Genomic DNA, 15,654 nt, shown 5'->3' with positions numbered 1-15,654 from the left:
GGTCCCTTAAAAAATTCACTGTATTTGTTCTTTTCTTTCTCTCTTTTTTCTTTGTGGGAATAGGAAAGATTTGGGGAAGGAAACAGGGTCCTGGAGCCCTTTAAGAACCCAAGAGCACTTCTCCCAGAAAATAGCACATAGACACAATTGTTTTGCAGATGACTTTAGGAATTTCCTAATGTCTCCTCCAGATGTGCTCTAGTTCTGTGTTTATTGTAAGATTCTCATCCGTGGCTTTCAGACTTTTTTTCACTGCCACCAAAAATAATAATGTGACCTAGAAAACGCACACACACACACACACACACACACCCTCCACCCATGGACACAGAACACAGTGATGCACTCAGCAATGCTCACTTTTACTCTAGGGGTTTTACTCTGGTCTTTTCTATTTTTCTCTCATTTAAGAAGATGTGGGTTTTGTTTTTGTTTTTGTTTTTTGACTCACTGAATTGCTCTCCATAACAGGTTGTGTTTTTCTTTCCTAGACCCTCCTTTGGAGCAAAACAAATGAGCTGGTGCACGAATACGCATGGGTCCAGCGGGAGTTGTTCACCCTGGAGAACACACTGCTGGGCTACATGGCGGACGGCCTCAGGTGGTGTGGAGACCCAGGCTCTCCTGGTGAGGGTCTGGGCTGTTTGGCATTGCAGGGAGTGCAGGGTGAAGGAGCCCTGGGCTCTGCCAGGGGCATCGGTGTGGTGGGAGGAGCCACAGGTACCTGCCCTGATGCCACCTACACACTTAGCGATCATTCAGGTTCCCGTAAAATAGCATTCCTTAGATCAACTCAGCGTTCTAGAAAAAAACTGATTTGCGAGGTTGGGCCCGTCTGTGTTCCCTGATCTGCCCACTCTGAGAGCAAGGGTAGCCTGCTTCTGAACTGGAGGTGTTTGCTCTCTGTGAGGGCATTATTCGGGACTAGAGAATAGCAGAGCAGGCTGAGGCCTGAGAGGGAGCCAGGCCACAGCCCTTGTTCCACGGAATGGCCACGGCAGCAGGTGGATGGGCTCCTCTGCGTCTCAGGCCAGTGCATGGCTCTGCTGTCATTGTTCAGAGGTCGCCTTATCTTGCCCAGAAAGACCCAGAATGCCTCACTGTGGGGAGGTGCTTTCTACCCAGAAAATTCTATCGAGCCCGTTTTCACTTCTTTGTGTTTTTCTTTCTCTTTTTATTTATACGATGGATATTTTTACTTTATGTTGTTTTATTCTTTTTTTTTTTAATGTTTATTTATTTTTGGGAGAGAGAGGGAAGGAGAGAGAGAGACAGAGGGGGAGCAGGGGAGGGGCAGAGAGAGAGAGGGAGACACAGGATCCCTCTGGGCAGGCTCTGGGCTCTGAGCTGACTGCACAGAGCCCGACGTGAACTCACAGACCGGAGCACAAGATCATGACCTGAGCCAAGTTCGACCCTTACCTGACTGAGCCACCCAGATGCCCCATTTATATTATTTTGTTCTTATTTTTATTGCTTTTGACTGTTTTAAAAAAACTTATTATGGTAGCTTCTTCTTCCCAGGTTTACATTATTTCCAATTATAAAAAGGCTGCATGCCTATTTGCCAAGTACAGAAGTGTTTAAAAAGAGTGAAGGTCACCTTGTACCTTCTCCAGTCCTCCATTTCCATGCTATTTCCCGAAGGGGACTGTCGTCAACAGTTCGGTAAGAATCCTTCCACACATGGCCCCGTGCTCACATAAACACATGTGTTAAAACGTACGCATACACAATCTGCAACTTTGCTTTATTCGTTTAGAATTAGTAGATAGAAATTACAGCCATATTTTTTCAAAAGCCCTCATGTATCTCCTCTGGGGATGTTACCATAATTTATTTAACCCAATCTCCAGTTGATGGACATTTAGGTTGTTTTTAGATGTTGTTGCTTAGCAACTGTTGCTTCTGTGCACAACAGACACTCACATGCTTACACACACCCACACTGGCACACACCCAGGGCTCACGTACAGCTGCGTGCTTGTGGAAGCACTTTGGAAAGATACGTTTCTACAAATGAGATTTCGGTGCTGAATACACTGTGGTAGAAACAGATATATTTGTCATTCAAAAGGAGGTCACCATTTATACTCTCATCAGAATCTGTGACATTACTTATTCACCCATACCCTTGCCAACACTGGATGTTTGCACTTATGAAAATGCTCTTGCCAATTTGATAAAGAAATAATACCTCGGCTTATTTTTCACCTCTTTGGTTGCAAGGCCAATCGTGTTCATATATTTCATGGTAGATATTTCTATTTCTTTTATAAACTGGCTGTTCATATATCTTGATGATTTTTATTGGATGCCTGTTCATATATCTTGACTATTTTTGTTAGTTCTATATAAATTAATAGTAGTAGCTAGTACTTATTGGGTACTTACAAAATCCCAGGCTTTGTGCTACATGCTATGTGAGTACCCACTCAGTGAGTCCTTCCTTACAGCCCCAGGAGGTCCCGTGATGATCCTATTTTACAGATGAGAAGCTTGAGGCTGAGGGCTGTTATATGATTTTCCCGTTAGTAAGTGCTCCCTGAGCACTAACTCCCTGAGTTAGTAAGTGGCAGGGCTGGGAGCGAACCCAGGTTTCCTGGCTGGAGCCCTTGTGTCTTAACTGTGTGTCATCTCATCTCTTCTCTGGCATACTGGTGGAAAGCCTATTTTTGCCAGTTTGTATTTTTCTTTTAATGCTGTTTGTATTCTGTCTTCTGTTGTGCAGAAAGGCAGTGAATCTGACCACCCTTTCCTATTTGGCTGCTGGGCTTCAAGTCGAGGTTAGATTTTCTTCTGTCTAGATCGGGGAATCTTCCATATTTTTTTATGTAGTATCTTTATTTTTGTAATTTTAAAATCAGTCTTTAATCCAGAGTCTTTCCACCCAGAAATATGGCAAATTCTGCTTTTTTAATGTACTTAATTTAATTTCTCTTACTTTGTTGTAAAACTTCCTTCCTTTCTTTTAACTCTTGACTTTAAAATTTTATTTAATGGTATGTTTGCATCATGGAAGGTAGCAAGGGGGAGACATCCATGTGTGGAAAGAGGAAGTGAAAGCCCAGGGCACTTCTCAGATGTCATTGTGAAGACGAAAAAGTTTGAGCTCTTGAAAACCTATGAACAGTAGCACCTTTGGAGAGCCGTACAAAATGTGTGTTCGTTCCATTATCATCAACATTTTTGCCCCTGTTGAGAGATGATGCAAATTTAATTGTGAATGATAATTTAGTAATTATTTACATCTGTGCATGGAAATGTTTCCTTTTTTATTTGTGTGATTTTATTTTTAAAGCATACTCCCCCCCCCCTTTTATTGCTTATTCTTAGAGAGAGAGAGAGAGAGAGAGAGAGGAAGAGAGTGTGTGTGCACGAGCTCGGCTAGGGGTGGGGCAGAGAGAGAGGGAGACCAGAATCCGAAGCAGGCTCCAGGCTCCGAGGTGGCAGCACAGAGCCTAATGCAGGGCTTCAATTCAGGAACCATGAGATCATGACATAAGCCAAAGTCGGATGCTTAACCAAGTGAGCCACACAGGCACCCCCACGCATGTACTGCCCCTTCTAAAAAGGATACCACTCGGGGCGCCAGGGTGACTCAATCAGTTCAGCATGCCGACTTTGGCTCAGGTCATGATCTCATGGTTCACAAGCCTGAGCCCTGCATTGGCCTCTGTGCTGATTGCTCGGAGCCTGGAGCCTGCTTCGGATTCTGTGTCTCCCTCTCTCTCTGCTTCTGCCCCCCACCCCCACCCCCGTACTCTGTCTCTATCTCAAAAACAAATAAACATTAAAAAAAAAAAAAAGAGATACCACTCCTATTGGACTAGGACCCACCCACACTAATGACCTCATCTTAACCGATTATATCAGCAAAGACCCTTTTTCCAAACAAGGTCACGTTCCCAGGTACTGAGGGGTTAAGTCTTTAACATATCTTTTGAGGGGACAAAATTTAACTCATCACAGGAGGAGGTAGAAAGACGGCTGCTTCTCTAGGGTCAGCTGTACACATATCCACAGAGGAAACTGCTGCCCCGTGCCTGACTTTTGGGACAGAAGAAAGTTCCAGGGCCTCTCGTCATGCACCTGCCCGGCCTGCTTGATAATTCAGAATTGAAGTCAGACGGCTGCAGATTCTGCCCTCATTCTCACTCTGCCCTCCTGTCCCGCATCCAGTCACCAACGTGTTTGCCTTTTCTATCGCCGTTTCTGCTGCCTGAGTCCAGCACTCGAACACACCCTGCTTTCTGGGTGGAACTGTTGTAAGATTCTTACTGCTCACTCCTTACCTCTCTGGGTTGGCCTCCAGGTGGCCACCGCAGTGGGATGGTTTCTGTCTTTGACCTGAAACCTCATTTCACCTCTAGGATAAAGTCTAAGTTCCTTAGCATGGTCTGGGCTCTGTCTTTCTTTTGCCTTATCATCCATCATTCCCTCCTCACCCGTCTGTTCTGGTGGTACTAATCTAAACCTGTTGGGCCTTTGCATGTGTCCTCTCTGCCTAGAGCACCTTTCTGTCTGGTCTGGCCGAAGACTCCTATTCTTCCTGCAAAACCTAGTGCAGCACCAGCCTTCCCAAATGGTGCTGCATACCCCCTCCAACCCAGGTTGATGTTTCTCCCATTGATTTGGTTGTATTAGATCATGTGGTCTCTGAAAGGAGGGCTTCTAGCGAATTCATCTCTTTATCCTCGGGACCTAAGTCTCAATTACTGTGCGTGTCGTCAAGTGCAATGGATAAAACAGAGGAAGTATGTACACATACACACGAACAGACACAAGGGAATATTATTCATTCTCTTTTTAAAAAAGGAAATCTCATTTGCAACAACACGGAGAAATCTCAGGGCATTGTGCAAAGTGAAATAAGCCAGACACATGACAAGTACTGCATGATATCAGTTATATGTGGAATCAAAAAAAAAAAAAAGTCGAACTCCTAGAAACAGAAAAGTGGTTTCCAGGGGCTGGGAGGAGGTGTGGGATGAGGGAGAGGTTGGTAAGAGGGTACAGACTTCCAGTTATGAGGTGAATAAGGTCTGAGGTTCTAATGTACTAGAGTTGCTAACACTGTATTATCTAATTGAAATTTGCTAAGACAGTAGTAGTTAAATGTTCTCAAACACACAGCTCACACACACAAAGGTAAATGCGGGAGGTGATGAACGTGTTACATTAACTCCACATGGGGGAATCTTTACACAATGTCTCTATGTGTATGTCTCTATGTACGATCCTCACATTGTACACTTTCAATGGCTTATAATTTTAGGGGGCACCTGGGTGGCTCAGTTGGTCAAGCGTCCCACTTCAGCGTGGCTCATGATCTCACGGTTTGTGAGTCTGAGCCCTGGTCAGGCTCTGTGCTGACAGCTCAGAGCCTAGAGCCTGCTTCGGATTTTGTCTCTCTCTTTCTCTCTCTCTCTCTCTCTCTCTCTCTCCCCCCCCCCCCCCACTCACGCTCTGTCTCTGCCTCTCAAAAATGAATAAACGTTAAAAAATTTATACATATCTTACAATTTTATGTGTCAATTATACCTCCAAAAAATTTTTTTTAAACGCTGGTGCATTAAGGCAGATACGTTTGGGGGAGGTGCCACAGAAACAAAGTGCTCGTGTGCCGTATCTCACCAACTCCTGAGCCTGTCTCCATGGGGGAGAGTGAGTGTAGACGGTCACGGGGGCTCTCTGAGCCTGGGGATGTGGAGACTGCATCAGGAGGGGGAGGAAAGCTGTCAACAAGGGAGCTGGCAAGAGGCAGAGGGATATTTGGCAAGAGTGGCTCCTGCGGGCCCAGCGTGAGCTCTAGTTTGTCCTGGATGAGGGGCTAATGCCGAGGGCTTGTCTCTGTCAGATGAACTTCAGCTGCAGTTTCCCAGAATGATGACTCAAACCTTGTCATTGTGTTCCTGTCTGGGATTTGGAGGGTAAGGTAAGGACTTGGAAGGGATTCAGGGGCATTTAGTCAAAGTGGGGCGAGAGGAGTCCATTGTCCGTCTTCCATCTTGGCAGCCATGCCATTGGAAAATGGCTCCACGGTGAGCAAACAGCCTGGGAGGAATGGACTTTAATTATACCCTTTCTTTCCTACTTTAATTATTCTCTAAAAACTATGTCTTTTAGAAATGAACTATCAATCTTGTCCAGACCGGTGGAAAGACTGTAGCAACAACTCTGTTTCTGTATTCTGGAATACTGTGTCCAAACGGGTAAGTACCAAAAGGGAAATTTTAGCATTTTGGCGACCGAAGAACTGAAGAGGTCATCAAGTCAGTGGTTGGTGTTCATTCTCTTTGGATCACAGACTCATTTAGGAACAAAAGCTTAGGATTCTTCCTTGAGAAAAAAAGGTACCAAAGCACATATCAGAATACTTTCACATATAATTTTAGGGCATTCATAGAGGTCCCATAGGCTCTAGATGACGAGTCCTTGCTCTTTTCCATTTTTGGGCTTTGGCTGCCAGGAACCTCCAGCTTGGTTTAATCCTCTGATCTAGGCATTGGCCAATCTTAGATTCCTGGGAGAGTCTGAATAATCAACATTTACAGACCACTTACTGTGCACCAGATACAGGCATCTTCACGTGGGTTAAAAGCTTTCACCCCCAGAAGAGTCCTATGAAGTGGGTGGCGTGAGTATCATACTCATTTTCTAGGTAACGAAACAGAGGTGCAGGTAAATAAACCGTCTACTAAACGTACGTAGTAAGTGGCAGATCTGGGAGTTTATCCCAAATTGTCTGACTCCAAAGCCAGAATTCAGGCGAGGAAGGACTCATCCCTTCCCCACTGCTATCTATTTCTGACTTCACTGTAAGCTGCCTTGGCACATACTTATTTTTCTTATAAGTTGCTTCTTTGCAAGCAAACTAAGGAAAATGGGAAAGAAAGGAGGAAAGAAAGAACCAAAAGAGAGAAAACGGGAGAAAGTAAGTCTATACTATTTATAATTCTCTGGAACTGAGTGTAGACATCTGAGGAGCTGGGGCAAGTGAAACTCACATTTGTTGAGTGCCTATTTATGCCAAGTCCTGGACCAGGTGCTCTGCCTGTGTCTCCTCATTTGATCCTCACAGTAGGTGCTGTGGGAAGGTGCAAATCCCCATGTTACAGGTGAAGACACTAAGACTCAGAGGTTAGGTGACCCATCCGAGGTCACTTGGGCTAGTAAGTAGTGGAGTCGAAAGCCTCACACCCTTAAGGAGATTCTGGTAAAGTCTGGCATGGTGGAGACGAGGGGCTAGTCTGGGATTTGAAGTAAGGAGACCATTTAAACTTGGACAGATTCTTTAAACCGTTCTGACCTTCAGATTCCTCACTTGCCAAATGGGGATGAGAATAATACCTGTCCCATGGGGTTGCTGCACTATCTTCGCTAACTCAGAATGCATTCCTTTAACAAATATTTGCTGAGTACCTACTAAGTGCTGTATAATTATACACAGGCGCTGTAGAGTTTGTTGTTATTGTATGTTCGCTTGCTTGCTGTTTCTGAGAAACGTTCCTATTTATTTTCTCCTTCGCTGATATGTTTTGGGACAGCTGTTGTGAACAACTTTTATTTTTTTTTTAATTTTAATTTTTTATTTTAGAGGGAGAGTGTGAGTGGGAGAGGGGCCGAGGGAGAGAGAGAATCCTTTTTTTTTTTAAGTTTATTTTTGAGAAAGAAAGAGAGAGTCAGAGAGAGAGAGAAAGAGAGAGAGAGAGAGAGAAAGGAAGACAAAGATTGCCAAGCAGGCTCTGTGCCTACAATGCAGATCCTGATGCAGGGCTCAAACTCAGAAACCATGAGATGGTGACCTGAGCTCAAATCAAGAACTGATTGCTTAACTGAACAAGGCACCAGGCACCTTGAGAGAGACAGAATCCTAAGCAGGCTCCACACTCAGTGCAGAGCCCAACAGGGGGCTGGATCCATGACCCTGGGATCATGACCTGAGCCGAAATCAAGAGTCAGACGCTCAACCAATTGAGCCACCCAGGCACCCCTGTCACATTTCATATGTGTCAAGCACCTACTTGGAGCTAGGAGCGAGCACAGTGGTGAAGGTGACCAAAGATGCCCTGCCATCCCCTGGGGCCGCAGCTTTCTGTTGGCCAAATGCTCATAGATGTGCATAGACAACCTTGTTTTATCAGACAAGATCCTTTCTTTTTAAAAAATTTTAATGTTTCTTTATTTTTGAGAGACTGAGAGAGACAGAGCACAATCAGGGGAGGGACAGAGAGAGAGGAAGACACAGAATCCGAAGCAGGCTCCAGGCTCCGAGCTGTCAGCACAGAGCCGGATGCGGAGCTTGAACCCACGAACTGCCAGATCATGACCTGAGCTCAAGTCAGATGCTCAACCAACTGAGCCACCCAGGTGCCCCAAGATTGTTTCTTTTTCTGACAAAAGAGAGCTGCTTGGGGTTGGAATCCCCACTCTGCTTCCTTGCTTCCAAGTGATGTGACCTTGGGGCAAATTAACCCAATGCTTATTTCGTGGGGACTCGAGTTTTTGGCACCCCGGAAGGACTCTGTTGACTTAGCACTTTGATTGGTACTAATGGGCCTCTTTCTACTTTGTCCGAGTAGAAAAACAGAAGCTGCGCTGGATTCTAATAATTTGGTTTCAGACTGTTCAGTGGTGTTTTCTCACCTGCAGAATAAAGGCCAGATTCCTTGGCCAAGCATTCATGGTGCCCTGAACTCACTTTTCTACCCAAATTGCACATGCACTGAGGGTTTCACCAAACTACTGTTTTCTCAGACCCCTTGGCCTTTCTGTTTGCAGCTGCCTCAGCCTTTACCAGGTGAGATCCTATCTGTCCTGCTGGACGTAGCTTTTGTTGGCCTCTGGGATGCTTTTTCTGTTCCTTTCCTAATCTCCATCGCTGAGTATTTGGACTTCCTGCTTCCATTTCCCTCCCTTCCCCCTTCCGTCTTTTCCCTCCACAGATTTTCTCTGGGCGCCCATTCCGTGCCATGCACTAGCTCTAAGACTCCAGGGCTGTGGTGACAGGCAGGACAGCCAAGGTCACAGCTCTCAAAGAGTGCTCGTTACTGGCGACTGAACCCGCAATGAGCTCATTGGCACAGTATCATACAGGCGTGGACCTGAGCTGGTCCCAGGGGCGTGGGGGGTGCTTCTGGGAGAGAACACGTAGATTGTTTTACTTCATTTGTTTTGTTTTTTCAGCACCTGGCAAAGATTCCAGCTGAACGTTTATTGCATGAAGAAATAACTCCCTGCTCAATGATATATTCGTTCATTCATTCTCTCTTTCCCTTTGCACCTGTGCAGGCCTGTGACACCTTCTCTCCTCAGTTTCCCCTTTTTTTGTGTCCCCTTTTCCTTTGCCCCTGAATTGTCAACCCTGCTCTCCCTAAGGGAAATGTGCAGCGTCTACAGTGCATGGCACCAAGAAAGCACTTTTGTCTTCCTCCTCCAGCAATATTTCTCTTACTCCCTGGACTTCCAACTTCTGAGCCATCAATTTAACGACGCTGTCGACAATGATGTTGACCTTCATTGTTCAAACACAGATGGGAGCATCTGCTTCCAGAGTTCTCATCTGAAGCAGAATCCTGCCAATGGCTTGGGATGAAAATTACATCCACCTGGCATTACTGAGCTAGACACACACAGGCTACTCCCTCCTTCACCAGCTAAAGCCGAGAGTTATTTTGGAAGGAGCTGCTGGAGTGTGGCAATGAAATTTGCGTGCTGAGGAATGGCCAGCTTCTTGTCTTTTTCCTTTTAAGTTTGCAGAAGATGCCTGTGGTGTGGTCCGTGTGTTGCTCAATGGGTCCGTCCATAACACCTTTGATGAAAGAAGGTACTCGTTTCTTTGCATCCTATTTGCAAGTGTTAGCACAGCCTCCTGGTAAATATTTCACCCCTAGAAGAATATGCTTTTCATGGTTAAGTCAGTACTGAAGATTTGGGCCGAAAAGGTAAAATGTTTGTTTTCCACGGAGAGATTTGTCTAAGTCAGTGTTTTTGTCTGGTGTCTCCTTTTCGTAAAATCCTCTAAATGTCCTCATGGCCCTTGCACTGTGTCCAGTCCCTCCTCTTGGCTTTCTGAGGCCTGGTGCAGTGTTCTGAGCTCTCCCATTTCCCACCTTTGTTCATGGGGTTCCCCCATGCCTGGCTCCCCTCCCCGCACCCACCTGTTTAATCCTCTCCATCCACGAAGACCTGCCTGGTTTGACTCCTCTGTCCCCTGTGAAGAGTGGGCATCATAGTTGAGCAGTCAAACCACTACTGGGCTGGGTTCTTGGCCCTTAACTATCTCTATAGGCATTGCCCCTAACTTATGATAGTGTTAAAAGTAGGGGCTCTGGTCTTCCTGTGTGACCCCTGGGAGCCCCTGTGGCATGCACCTGCAGAGGTGTTGATGATTTGAAGATGAACTGAGATAATGTATGGAAAGTGCTGAGCTCTGTGTCTCACAACACAGAGACGGCTCAGTGAGTCGCAGCTATTACTCTCTCATTTAATCTGCAGCGCTGAACTGGGCCACACCAATGCCTTCCCTCTCTGACCTCTTTCTATACAGTTTTTACCACATGGCTACTTTCCCAGACTTTGTTCGTCACTCTTCCTCTGAATAAGGCTGGATGGAGAGGAGGGGCGGCTATTGATGTGCTCCTGGCACCCTGGGTACCCCAAATTAATTTTCCTTCTCTCCGGTTTTTGATATTGACTTCTGCAAAGAGGCATCTGTCTTTTTGTCTTCTTCTGGTTTTTTTTGGAGTTTTTTTTTTTTTAGTTTATTCATTTATTTTGAAAGAGGGAGAGCACGTGCATGTGCACGAGCCGGGGAGGGGCAGAGAAAGAGGGAGAGAGAGGGAATCCCAAGGATGCCCAGTACTGTCAATGGAGCCCGACACAGGGCTTGAACTCACAAACCGTGAGATCATGACCTGAGCCGAAATCAAGAGTTGAACACTTAACCGACTGAGCCACCCAGACGCCCCATCGTCTTCCTCTGACCCCAAGCTTGTAGGCTTTTGGGTGAGAGCGTCAACATTCCGGGATTTCGTAATCTGATATTCGGGGTCCAAGTTCTTGCCGCAAGAGTGGCAGCTGTCCGAGACCAGTGGAGAAGAGTTTAGGACTGGGGTCAGAGCAGGGCATCCGGGGCTCTCAGAGGAGTGCGTCTGGAGCCTCACTGAGTGTGGGTCGTCTGGGGACTGTTCGGCTGCGGATTCTGATTCAGCGGGTGCTGGTGGGCTGAGATTCTCTAGGTCTAACTAGGTCCCAGACGATGCTCAGGAGGTTGGTGGGAGGCTCCTCTTTGAAGAGCAAGTACTTGAAGAATCATCATCAATGTCCCGATGAAGAATCTTATTTTGAGAATCCTGTTCAGCGAGGGTCACGATGAATGAGAATGGCCGTTTCTAGTGCAAATCATGGGTCAATCCCACAACGCAGGCTCGGTCCAGTGGTTCCTGCCTGGTTTTTGACGAGGCCTGTGGTTGGCTGAACGATTCCGTTTGGGGTTAACGATGTTCTCTGCCTCTTCTTACCTTAGCACTTTTGCACGTGTGGAAGTCTTTAATTTGCATCCAGAGAAGGTTCATACGCTACAGGCCTGGGTGATGCAGGACATCAGAAATATTTCCAGGTATATGTTACTACGTTGTGCGTGTACATTCTCAGGGTTATCTTAGGAATCAGTCCAGGGAAAAAGCCACAGTCACAAGAATGCATTGAGAACAGGTTGGCTCAGGAAATGATGGGCTCAGCATTCGGCCCATCGCAACAACCTCTCCATTTCATCCCCACAATAAGTATGTGGTTCACACCTTCGGCTCCCCTGCTGGCCTGTGAGCTCTTAAAAGCAACTTCTGCTTTCACTTTTCCCAGGAGCTTGCCCAGGGCTTGCTACCTAGAAGAAACCGAGAGACTCAGGAAATGGTTGCAAGACCTTGTCATTTAACTCTTTTTTTCTTTCTTTCCCAGTGACTCGTGTTCGCATGCCTCCATTAAAAATCTGAAACTGATTCTAAGCAAAAGGAATATTACATTTACCTGCGAGAATAATTACAGGTAATTGACTTCTGGAAAAAAGAAATGGCTGTCTTGCCATCTATAGGCATTTTTTCCCCCTTTCCTCAGCCTCTTCTGAGCCAGGAGGGCAGTGGGAGCCCCTCTCGGGCCTTGATGGTGATCTGGGATGATGACCTTTTCCTGGCTTCCCACATGAGAGGCCTGACACAGGGGTGCAAACCTGCTGACTTGCAGGGGAACAAAAGCATGTTTTGTCAAATGCAAAGATTTTGTACAACCTTTGTGACATGGCAGTATTTTGCATGTGAAGTTTCTTTCGTTGGATCTCAGCATAGATGCCTGACTCTTGGTAAGTTGCCACATGGAAGTCTACCAAACTTTATCTTTCATAAATTAGAAAATGCAAAATCTTAATTTTTTTTTTTTACCAGTAATATGTGTTTATTAGGGAAAAGTTTAAAATTACAGAGAGGTATATATTTTTAAAGTCATCAGCAACTCTGCTATCTAAACTGGGACCCTCACTCATTTCTAAGCAGGGACTCCTTCCAGAAGCATCTTTGGAGATTTTCCCATAAGTGACGGCTTACAATAAGACTGATGCAGAGAGTAAAAAATTCTCAGAGAACACAGAGGTTGGGACCCGAGAACCCTTTTCCTGTCTCCTTCTGTCACCACCTTCTCCCACCAACCCTAGCAGAAAGGCAGAAGGACAGATTCCAAGAACATTCACTGAGGGCTTTTGTCTCAAAATGACCTGAATTCCCCCTCAGTCAGCTGGCTGCTCTCTGGAAACTGCTCTCTGGGAAGAACACACACTTTCCACCACAGTCGGATGGGAAAACAATCAGAACAAAGGGACAAGAACAACGGTAAAAGAAACATTGCAGACATCTGACCCGTCTGAGTTACTCAAAGATGTGTTGTGTCGGGAAAATGGGACGCTAAAGACCTGGGAGAAGATTGGGGGATGTACCTGGGTCTCATCCTCAACTATCCTCAACATCCTTCTCCCCTCCCCCCTCATTTTAATTATTCCCCTTTCCTGTATTAATGGCCATCAGTCAGCCTCATTCATGCCTACTGCAGGCTCCAGTTGAGCTCACTCGTTCTCTACCTGGGAAGATGCAAAAGCCTACCTTCCATCTGGACTTGGCCCACATCAAAGTGGCCAACATCAAAGGAAGTGATTTGTAAGCCAACACCTGTCATGCGGAGCCTCAGCTCATGTGACCTTAAACTTGGGGGTCATATTTGAAGTCACTGGTCCTTTTCTCCAACCATGAGGCTGTAATATATTCAGCATGATTCTTTAAATTACCTGCTCCTCGGGGCCCCTTGTATGGTAAGAGTTCTGTGGCTTTTCAAGAAAGCTGCTTGTCCCCACAGGAGCCTCCTACAGTGAATATCATGCGTATCGACATATCCTGAAGTTGAAATCACTCCATCTCAGACATACCTTCCAATTTAGCCAACTTTTGTCCAGCTGTTCTGGTGTGATTGTTTAATAGGCAAACAGAGGTGTGAATACATTTATATAGATCAGACTTCCTGTGGCTTCTGCTGTTACCCCTTTATAAATCCCACCTGGGGACAAATACTATTAACCTTTGGCTGCGTCCCCTTCACGTCCTTTTCCTTTTTTCTGCATGCACACACTCACAGTCCTGATGAAATATGTACAGGATTTCTTCACGTTTTCTTCAGGATTCTACAGGATTTCTTCATGTTTTAACCAGTGGAATCAACAGAAGGTGAACAGTACTTTTTTGGATTACTGGAAAAATGTCAGCGTGTTTTTCTGGTTAGTGCCCCCTTGTGGCATATTTTTTAAGAACCTAAAGGGTGCACTACTCCCTGTAAGTTACTTCAAAATATACTCTGTGTCTATCCATCAGCATGTTGTCCAACATATCCAAAGTGTGTCCATTTTATTGGAACACTGGATATGAATATTTTCATATTTATGGAGAGAGATCATCTTAACAGCGTAATTGCTACTTCTTTTCCAAAATTGAGTTTCCCCAAATTAAAAACTAGTTAAGGAACGTATTCCTGTTCTCCTCATTTAGTATAAAGCAAAGGTGGCTTCAGAATCTTAGCCACCTTCTCAGGTCTTAGAAGGATTTCTTTTCCATGGCAGTATCTCCTTAAGGAAAAGGACACTTCCCCCCCCCCCCCCCCCCAGAATCTATTCACGTGGAGGATTCCAGGTTACCATATTGGCGAGGATTGGAGCCACTGTGTCCAGCTGGTCATGATAGTTGGCTAGAGACAAGCCTGAGATGGCCCATCCCAGAAGCCCAGGGGTGCTGGTTGCTGCCTCTAAGGATTTCTCCCTTTCTTGACTCACATTTAACAAAATCAGGTTCAGCTACACTTTAATGAACCACAATCCTCACTCTCCACTCTTCTCCATAGACCAGCCACTCCCACTGGACCCTATTGATTTGTTATCTCATTTTCATGAAACTGAGAGACCCTCACTGGCTAGATTCTTCTCTAGCATTTGTTCTGTGCAAAGGGTGTGCGGTCTTCCTGCTGATGGCCACCAGCCTTCCTCCAGAGGGCCTTTACCCTCTCTCTATCTCTGACCCTGGGGCTCAATCCTCTCTCAGGAAGCTTCTGGAGAGAAGAAAGCAAATCAACAGAAAACATTGGAGAGCCCTCATCTCAGGCTGCTGCCTCTGTTGTTTCTGGTCATCAGCCGACATTCATAGCACGTACTTGTGACACGTTAGAGCCAGACATTTGTTTTCATCTCCACACATTGTCATCAAACATACCTTCTCAGTATTTATTTCTCTGGCTTTACAAGTGACATGAAACCAGATTGGGCCACGCTTTAAGTTGTTCACTCCTGGACTTGACCTTTCTCTGTGTTGTCACCGCAGGAGAGGAAATTGTTTGGAGGCCGAGTGGTTCATGTATTCTTTTGTTGCTAATGAAGAGGCTATGTGCACTGGGGAATTGAACCATAGATATATTGTACTGCCTCTTGATCTCCTGTTTTTGTTTTTGTTTTTTCCCCTCTCTCTTGTCATAGGCCTATCAGGTTTCTTCAATGTGTGAAATATCCTGACCATTCATCTTGCAGATCTAAGATATGAGCCGATCGGCATGGTGGTTTCAGATCTTTGAGTCTTGTGGTCTGCATCAGCATGGGCAACTCAGGAGACACGCTACTGCTGGGAAGCTGAGGACTTGGGGGGGATCTTCTGTCATGATGCCAACACTAGAGCTGGGAGCCTTTCCCCCAAAGTTTAAAAATAACTTATGTTATTGGAATAGTTTTTACCTTGACTTTCTAATACTCATGAAAAAATTATGGTATGAAATTAAAACGAAAATTTTATGTTAAATTATTTCCTTTTAATTTTCATACGTGCTTTTATGTTGTTTATATGTTGGTAGCGGCCTTTTTTAAATGTTTATTTATTTTTGAGAGAGGGAGAGAGGACAGAGCATGAGTGGGGAAGGGGCAGAGAGAGAGAGGGAGACACAGAATCCGAAGCGGGCTCCAGGCTCTGAGCTGTCAGCACAGAGCCCAACGTGGGGCTTGAACTCACGAACTGTGAGATCATGACCTGAGCCAAAGTTGGCTGCTTAACTGACTGAGCCACCCAGGTGCCCTGGTAATGGCCT

General features: G+C 45.6%; 1 protein-coding gene across 2 annotated transcripts in view; it reads left to right on the top strand.

Annotated features, from left to right (window-relative positions):
- Nucleotides 1–15,374, top strand: part of CD38 (CD38 molecule) — a 57,197-nt gene extending 41,823 nt beyond the window's left edge. The window contains exons 3-8 of one of the 2 annotated variants that reach the window (XM_023253287.2): nt 492–627; nt 6,130–6,215; nt 9,756–9,829; nt 11,531–11,623; nt 11,962–12,048; nt 15,056–15,374. In XM_023253287.2, the coding sequence (XP_023109055.2) occupies nt 492–627; nt 6,130–6,215; nt 9,756–9,829; nt 11,531–11,623; nt 11,962–12,048; nt 15,056–15,119 (540 nt within the window). In that variant the 3' untranslated portion in view covers nt 15,120–15,374. The other variant, XM_023253288.2, reaches the window with a different exon arrangement.
- Nucleotides 15,375–15,654: the final 280 nt, after the last annotated feature.

Source organism: Felis catus, chromosome B1 (assembly GCF_018350175.1).
Source record: "Felis catus isolate Fca126 chromosome B1, F.catus_Fca126_mat1.0, whole genome shotgun sequence".
Classification (NCBI taxonomy): domain Eukaryota; kingdom Metazoa; phylum Chordata; class Mammalia; order Carnivora; family Felidae; genus Felis; species Felis catus.
The sequence above is the reverse complement of the archived record's forward strand: the minus strand, read 5'-3'. Positions and strand labels throughout refer to the sequence as shown.